We start from the raw sequence: 8931 nt of genomic DNA, 5'->3' as shown, positions 1-8931 counted from the left end.
GAAAATGCGACGTAGAGCCGCAAAATGTCATTTGTTTCAGTCTCTCTACTCCAATATTTTTAAAGGATATTCTTTTTATCTAAGTATTTTTCCCAATTGCTAAATAAATGGTATGGTCATGACAAACAACAATCTTGTGCTAAATGGAATATGAAATAATAAAAATGCATTTATTCAGTACGACATGACAAAATCACTCCATAATGGTCAAAACTGTCGACTTCACCTTTACTGTCGCACATTCCGAACGTTATATTATGCCACCGTAGTTAGTCAGGGAGAAAAAAATACCATTGTTTCAATTAAAAAATAAAAAAATTAAACAGCGTAACCAGTTAATCGCAATGTTACTCATTGCTTGAGTATTCTTCTGACAAAATACTTTGTTATCTGTACTTGAGTACATTTTTTAGATGACTACTTTTATTTTTACTTGAGTAATATTATTTTGAAGTAACGGTACTCTTACTTGACTAAAATTTTTGACTACTCGACCCACCTCTGGCTTTAAAGCTTCATCTCTTTCCATTTTTAAAAGTGCACACAGGTGAGTGAGACATACCATTGTACTGAAATAATGAAGAATGTCTAAATTTACTCTTTCATGTTTAAAGTTCAGCCATTTAGTGGAAGAGTGAATGTTCTGCCTGTCACAATCACCCTTTTGTACAATCTGACTAACTAGAATTGTCTGTGTGCGCTGCGAACTTGTTGAGAATCACAAAAGTCTTCTGGCCATTCCACCAGCTCCTTTTAATTGCGATCAAACCTTGTCTTAATTATTTTGTCCATATTTCAATTCAGCCACTGCCTTGCTTATTGGCTCAGAGGTGCTAACTAATACTTGACACATCCAACAGATGATACCCAATATTCCGCCAGTTGGACCACTAACTCAAGTGGTGTGTGCGTGTGTTTGTGTGTGCGCGATTCCCTTTTCAGTGCTTCATCTAATACCCTGTCATCATCAATAACCTCAACTCTGCTGACTCACTGGCTTTTACCACCATGGGGTTTGGGCCTTAGTTACAACCGCGCAGCTTCGTCTCCATCGACGTCTGCATTTGTGTGTGAGTGTCGTACAAGCACAAATACTTTGAGTTTGTGCCGATACTTGATCATTTCATTATGTCTGTTTTCGTTTTATCCGAAGCAAATATTGTTTATAAATAAATCCTAAAAGATGAATGTTTCATTCACTTGTATACAGTGTTGGGCACGTTACTTTAAAAAAGTAATTAGTTATAGTTACTCACTACTCCTTCCAAAAAGTAACTAAGTTAGTAATTGAATTACTCTATAGTAAAAGTAACTAGTTACCAGGGAAAGTAACTATTTCCATTACTTTAAAAAGAAGTTGTGTGTCAGAGAATTTGAAATTTTCTGATCAGTATTTGAGTCAGTTGAATAGAGAAGAACAGACAGGTAGTTGTGTTATAGAACCTTGTAATATTTATTGCACCTCACCAGCAACAGATTTATCCTACATTTGAAGTGCAACAAAAGTAAACAGATTTGAATTGCTTACCACAGATGACGACAAAAGCTTTGCCCCCAGACATAAATTACACTTTACATGCATGTTCTTTCCTTTAATTTCGACCAACTTGAAATAGTGTTTATAGCTCCACCTCGTAAAGGACGAATTTTCCTCTGAATGCTCTGCCATCATATCCCTCTGCATCTGTTTTGCGTGTGTGTGTTTGCCGCACGCGCTGTTCCGGTTTGCGTGTGAAAACACCGGCTCTGGAGTATGTGCGCTATTAGGCTCGAGCGTTTACGTCACGGAATAGGGGGATCACGTCAGATATGACAACAACGCAGCCATATTGGAAGCAGGTCTGGCTCGCGGGACATTAAACTTTAACTTGCCAGTTAGATAAAGAGACAAACTCGTTACTAAGGCGAAGAACGGATATGTGATCAAACTTAAGGATGTGAACAATGTTGACCCTTACGAGCAAGCCGAAGACAAATGGAGTAAAGATGTCAACGGGCTTCCACAATTTCGCAAAATGGACATTCTGCTGTATTTATTGTTTGGTGTATGTTACTAAACTCATCAGCGATTTTGAAATTACAAATCGCTACAAAGCTACGAACAGTTTTGCTGCAGATGGGTGCAGGACCTGCACATTATGACCGTATCAAACGGCAACTCCATCGTTCCTGCAAATGTAGGCTATGTGTGTTTACTATTTTCATTGCCATGAACCTGAACGCACCCAAGTCTTGGATTACAAATAAACAGAGCAGAGTAGACTTGCTATGGCTGGTATTTTCTTCAATTTATTCAAAGTAAGTAACGCACCACTTTTGACCATCAGTAACAGTAATGGCGTTGTAACGGCGGAAAAAATAATCAGTTAGATGACCCCGTTACTAAAAAAAAAATAACGCTGTTATGTAACGGCGTTATTTATAACCCCATTATTCCCAACACTGCTTATATATAACACTTTTTAATGTAACGTGTCATTAATATTATTTTGATGTCTAAATTGTAGGGTTATTTTTTGACAATTTCCACAAATTTTCACTTTTACGTAGCGTAAAACAAGGTTTTACAATTATGTGGTGTTTTAGTCTGAACACTAGGGGGCACTACAGTATGTTCAGCAGTGTATTTTAGACGAAAAATGCAAAGGTCATGTAACTAAGAAAATGCAAATAACATTTGTTCATATTGCTCTTGAATCCATCTAAAACATCCATCTTTGGCCTTCAAATATGACATTGTTGATGGTTCTTTAGCGTAGTTATTTTCCAATGAGCGTTTAAGCTGGAGTGAATGGTGTGAAGTAGTAAATTAGGCCATATCGGCGCGGTTCCACAAAGTGAAGACAGCAGTCTCTTAACAGTCGCTCATTTGAGGATTGGATTCGTCCTGGCCCTGACAAGTCAGCTGTGCTGTTCACATTTAAACTGGGAGCTTTTTCCACCTCACGTTTATATCCACCTTTTGGAATGAATGGGTTATAAATTGAAGGTGGGATGGATTTATGGTTTGGATTTGACAAAAGAGAAATATCTATGTGGATTGTTTTTTGTTTTTAAATCCAACTGTACAGGTTTCATTTATAACTAATTGGTTGCCATTGACAGTGATGGACTACCAATCCATTTTTGACTGATTCGCTTCCAGCCTTCAAAATAGATTGGATGTCCATTGCCATCAATGCCTGCCAATGAATTATAAACTCAAAATAATTCACATCTTCATTTATGTACACTTGCATTAGTCTCATGATTGAGGATTTCTGATACTTTTTTCTGAACTCTGCTACAGCAGTTGGACAAAACATTGAAAACATAGTAGGTGATTTACACTAATATACAGGGTGTCCCAAAAAATGTACAGTGTATCACAAAAGTGAGTACACCCCTCGCATTTCTGCAGATATTTAAGTATATCTTTCATGGGACAACACTGACAAAATGACACTGATAAAATGAAAAGTAGTCTGTGTGCAGCTTATATAATAGAGGTGATTTATTTTCCCCTCAAAATAACTCAAAATATAGCCATTAATATCTAAACCCCTGGCAACAGAAGTGAGTACACCCCTTTGTAAAAACGTACATCCCTAAATACCCCATACTCCGCACTCTACATCAAATTGGTGTGCATGGCTGTCACACCAGGAGGAAGCCTCTTCTGAAGAGGGTACTCAAGAAAGCACACCCGTCTCATCAGACCATAGGATATGGTTCCAGTAATCCATGTGCTTTGTTGACATGTCTTCAGCAAACTGTTTGCGGGCTTTCTTGTGTACCGTCTTCAGAAGAGGCTTCCTCTGGGTGGAAGGCAACATAAATAGTCTGAAATATCAACAAATCTTAGCTGCCTCTTACATTCCTAACCATAAAAAGGGAAAATTCTGCAGCAGGATGGTGCTCCATCGCATACTTCAATCTCGACCTCAAAGTTCCGCAAGGCAAAGAAGACCAAGATCCTCCAGGACTGGCCAGCCCAGTCACCACACATGAACATAATTGAGCATGTCTGGGGTAGGATGAAAGAGGAAGCATGGAAGACGAAACCCAAGAATGTTGATGAACTCTGGGAGGCATGCAAGACTTTCTTTGATGTTCCTGATGACTTCATCAATAAATTGTATGAATCCTTGCCGAACCGCATGGATGCAGTCCGTCAAGCCCATGGAAGTCATACAAAATATTAAATACCACTACCTAATTCGCTTGTTATGTAACATATTTTCGTATTTGAAGTACATATTTTGTTCAATTTTCACACTACTTTCTGTCGGCGACAAAACCTTTGTCTTGCCAAAATTTGACCTTTAAGTGATAAATCTTTTTCAGTGAAACAAATATATTTTTTGTACATTCATTTGGGAGGGTGTTTTCCGAAATTTCCAGGTTCGCGGTGAATCAGTAACAGGCACACTTTTACAAAATAGACTGTTTATTGATTACAAAATGCAGAATAAATGAGATTTATTGATTATAATCCCACAAGAGCAAGCAAACACGTTTTAAAAACAAGCATAACAAATGGCAACGATGACACTAGATTTGAGTTTGTCAATCCCAGAATCCTCGCGAAACCGTTACAGCACAACCAGGTGTTCCTTTAGCAATGAAAGTCGCTTACCGTGACAAATGAGCGGGAGCCAACGCTCCGGTAAGGAACAAAGCCAGGCGATCCGTACGTGACCCGCTGGCAGGCTTCCTTCACCGCCTTACCGGAGCGTTGGCTCCTGCTCATTTGTCACGGTAAGTGATTTTCATTGCTAAAGGGACACTTGGTTGTGCTGTAACGGTAGCGCGAGGATTTTGGGATTGACAAACTCAAATCTAGCGTCATCGTTACCCTTGTTATGCTTGTTTTTGATACTTGTTTGCTTCCTTTTGTGGGACAATAATCAATAAATCCTTTATTCTGCATTTTCTAATCAATAAACATTGACTATTTTGCAAAAGTGTGCCTGTTACTGATTCACCGCAAACCTGGAAATTTTGGAAAACAGAGGGTCTTAACTTTCATATGAGCCATTTCTGAAACCAATTGATTAATTAAAAGTCAGGTTATTAGCTATTGTTTCGATAAAATGGATAAGCGACAAGAGTTTGTCAGGGACTGCAGACGTGCAATCCGTTTAAACTGGGACCTCCCAGTGAAAATGATTGGACGTGTATTATTATTATTATTAAATTAATTAAATCAATGAGTAACACTGGATTCATCATCGTGTTACTTGTTAGGTTCTCCCGCGCAGGAATCCCCTCAGACGCCCACTTTTGGAAGGAGGTGCTGACGGGATTGGCAGCCAGGGGTCTTCTTGTGTCTAAAAGGTGCGCACCTCAGTGGCTGCAGCCAAGGCGGCGTATTGCCTTTCACACGCTTCTAAAATACTCTCCGGGCAGAGGCTGAAAGGGTTACTGTTTCCCAAAGTGCTTCATTCTGTGCAGTCGAGAGGGGGCGGCTGAGTGGCGCCGTCGAGTCAGAGACGCACTTTCGAGAAGAAGAAAAAAAAAAAGTCGAGACATCATCAAGAAAGAAGCTGACAGTAAGGAAAGCAGCCCCCATTTTTTTTAACTGGCATGCTGCCGTCCCTCTTCCCAGTCTCCTCTGCTTCCCAGATCCCTTCAATGGCTCCTGTCACAATAACTAGGCGGCAAGTGTCAAATCGAGCCTGCAAATGCGCGTTTTTTTACGCACGCAATTGCCGAGTAGCACCTAAGCTTACTTAGTCACGCGTCTATTTAAAGCCACTATACAAATAACGCTGCTTACTCACAGTGAGTCATGTGACTCCACAATTGGACCGATCTCTTTCATGTTTCACTATTAGGAGGAATAGGGAAAAAAAGTTCAACTTTATGGGTTTTGTTTTGTTTTTCCCCTCCTCTCCCTTTCTCTCACCCCGCCCCTCACCCAGTGCAGGGTGGTCAGACTAGAATAGGCGCCGGTCTCCAAATACCTCAGTGGAACTTGTGTGCGGCGTCCAGAGCCTGCAGACAGCGTTTGAAACGTCTGCATCATATTTGAGCCATTATGTTAACACCTCGGCAGCACGGACATAGACGGGGTTGAACGGGGTTGAACCCCCCTTTCTACTCCTCCCTCCACTTGAGACAAATGCATGCCAGTTCTGCTTGTGGTAGTCGCGCTATGCGCATTACGCAGTAGTAATTCACAAACTTTCACCACTCAGTGTGTGACAGTCCATGCAAAAATCCAAGGAGCGTGTATGAGTAGATTAACTCATTCACTGCCATTGACGGGGACAGAGTTTAGAACTGGGGATGCAGGCACCGAATGATTATGTTTAAGTGCCATTGACGGTAATATACACCCAATCCATTCTGACTAGGAGTGCTGGTAGTGATCACTGCCAATCCCTCCCAGTCAAAATAGATTGGACATCCACAGCAGTTAATAGCTGGCGATGAATATTTACAAAAATTGATCTATTTACCTTAGTTTCGGTGATATGAGTGGTCATAAGCCAAAGTTACTGTGTTGTCAATATAAAATCAGTTAATTTTTAGAGCAGATCTGTTTTTTTCTATAAGCATCAATGGCAGCTAATAAGTTAAATACAAGTTGAAAACAGACTTTATTGCTACAAACTTGACCAAACTTGAACACTTGGATGCTGTTTTCAGTTGTTTATTTTTGTGTCATTTTTTTTGATAATTCAAGTAGACATCTCCCATATTTTTTTTCTGGTATACTCTGCTAATCTCTGTCCTTATGTTCTATACTCACAACCGTTAAAATAATAAATAAAACGTACAGATTTGTTTATTTCTACAATACTATGTATTCCCAAAAGAGAAAAAAAAGCTGAGTTCACGCCTTTATATATAATCTTTAACCTCAACTTCAGTTTTTTTTTTCCATTTTTATTTTTTTACAACTTAATTAATATTGATAATATACAAAAAACTCTAGGCAGCATTGCAGTGAAATAACAGTCAGTTGAAAACAAAAAAAAGAGAAAAGTTCACCTCTTGGAGAGGTGTAGCATATGCATCATCAATGTCTCTTAGGGAAAAAAAGCTCTTCCATATGAAGTGCTGCTGTCCCCGCCCCTTCCACCCAAACCGTCTCCGGGTTGAGAATAAAATATGGTCCTGGTTCAATTAGAAAAAAATAGCTGCATTCCTCTTAAATATGTACAAGGTTGGTATTTCACTTTAAAATGCTATATAAAAAAATAAATTTGCTATGGTGCCCACCTCTGTCGAGAGTTAACAGTGCAATAGAAACCAGTCCACTCCACGCAGCCCCCACCACCACCGCGACGGGATCAGCACGAGCACTTGCACTCTGAGATGATTGGGTACTGCACCTGTATCCACGTACAGTATTTCTGTCTTAAAAAGCCTTGGCAGTACCATCGGAGGAAAACCTTGTTGATGGACTTGACAGGTTTGCAAGACATCCCCTCGGGGAAGGAACAGGAGCGCTCCGAGAAGCAGTTGCCCTCCTTAATGTAGCGCGGCCAGAACCTCACCCCCAAATCCTTCCAGGTGTACACCACGGGACAGTGCGTGTAGGTCCACAGCCACTGGAGGAATTTCCTCCTGGCCTTCTTGCCCACCTTGACGCGCTTCCCGTAGGGGGTCTCGGTGAGCTCCAGCTTCTTGATCTCGTTGGGCATGGGCCCCTGCAGCTTGACGTCAGGCGCCGAGTGGTTGCCCACCACCGGAGCGCCGATGGACATGAAGTTGGGGTCAAAGTGGCTGCCCAGCTTTTTCCTCAGAGTCCTCTCGGACAAGTCCTGCTCCCGGGGGTCGTAATCCGGGTCGGGGTCCTCCTTGAGATCGGGCACGGGCAGGTGATCGCTGGGGGAAGGACGGAGGCGTAGGTAGTGCTGGCACACTCCAACGTGGACGCACAGGAGCATGTAGAGGAGCACCGGCGGTTGAGAGCTGCCCATGATTCTTCCTCTTGGACTTTGACGCGCAGTAAACGACACTTCTACTTCAGGGGAACAGCCTGACGCTTCATATATTTCACAAGTTCACTCACAGGCGGCACTTTAAATAGACCGCTTCGGTCTGGTGCCGGCGAGGAGTTGAGTTTTAAAAATAACCCCCCAAAAAGTCTTCGATCGAGAAGATGACGCCTCGGACGGACGCCCCCCTTGGATTCACTTTGGGCTCCTCTCGGTTGTCATGGTTACCAATGGGACGACTTGAAGCCACGGTGAAACAGTCGCACTGGCTGACAGAGCTGCATGGAAACACACGGGCTCTTTCCAAAAAGGTGCCCGGCAATAAGGGCCCTCTGCGCCCGTGCAAGGTCCTCGCAGGACGCCGTCCAAAATGACAACTTGTAGTATTCCAGCCGGTTCAAAGTGTCTCACGTCAAAAGCCCATTAAGCTCCCGAAAGACTCCCAAAACAGCTTTTTTGATTATTCCACGCAATCAAAAGCACAAAAAGGGACTTGCGAGTTCCCTCTCAATGCGCTGTGCCCACGCAGAGAAGCTCCTTTTCGCGCATGGCCAAAGAGTCCAAAATGTGCAAGCAAAATCCTGCTTGTCCTGCTCCGGCGGCTGCCACAGAAGCTCCACCACTTGAGTGGCGAGTGCGTGAGTATGCAAGGGAGAGAGAGCGAAAGAGAGAGCGAGAGTGAGAAAGTGAGAGAGTTGGCGTCCTTCTCTTCGCCGAAGCTCGCAGCGTGCGTGGGTGAGCGTGTCTGTGCGCGAGTGGGTGCTCGCTCCCAAGTTAAATATCCCCCTCCGACGTTACAAAGTGTCAGAGGGGCCTGCCCACACTCGGCCACTCTCACTGATTGACAGTGCCCCCTTTGGGCCACCCCCCCGTCCGATCCCTCCCCTCGCAACGTGGAAAATGTCAGCAACAATCACAAACCCAACTGGGTTCGAACGCGCACCGATTCGAACTTCACGTCTGTTTTAACTTCATCGGCAGCTCCTTTCTTCCGTGC

General features: G+C 42.6%; 1 protein-coding gene across 1 annotated transcript; it reads right to left on the bottom strand.

Annotated features, from left to right (window-relative positions):
- Positions 1-6631: 6631 nt before the first annotated feature.
- nog2 (noggin 2) lies at positions 6632-8633 on the bottom strand. Its single transcript, XM_057826474.1, has one exon. The coding sequence runs from the start codon at positions 7914-7916 to the stop codon at positions 7284-7286; it is 633 nt and encodes a 210-aa protein (XP_057682457.1). The 5' UTR covers positions 7917-8633; the 3' UTR covers positions 6632-7283.
- Between the last annotated feature and the right edge of the window lie 298 nt (positions 8634-8931).

The sequence above is a fragment of the Corythoichthys intestinalis genome, chromosome 21 (assembly GCF_030265065.1).
Source record: "Corythoichthys intestinalis isolate RoL2023-P3 chromosome 21, ASM3026506v1, whole genome shotgun sequence".
NCBI classification, from domain to species: domain Eukaryota; kingdom Metazoa; phylum Chordata; class Actinopteri; order Syngnathiformes; family Syngnathidae; genus Corythoichthys; species Corythoichthys intestinalis.
The sequence above is the reverse complement of the archived record's forward strand: the minus strand, read 5'-3'. Positions and strand labels throughout refer to the sequence as shown.

What these genes read in the sequence shown, in the direction of transcription:
- nog2 (XM_057826474.1), bottom strand. Translation starts at nt 7,916, where the DNA reads ATGGGCAGCTCTCAACCGCCGGTGCTCCTCTACATGCTCCTGTGCGTC.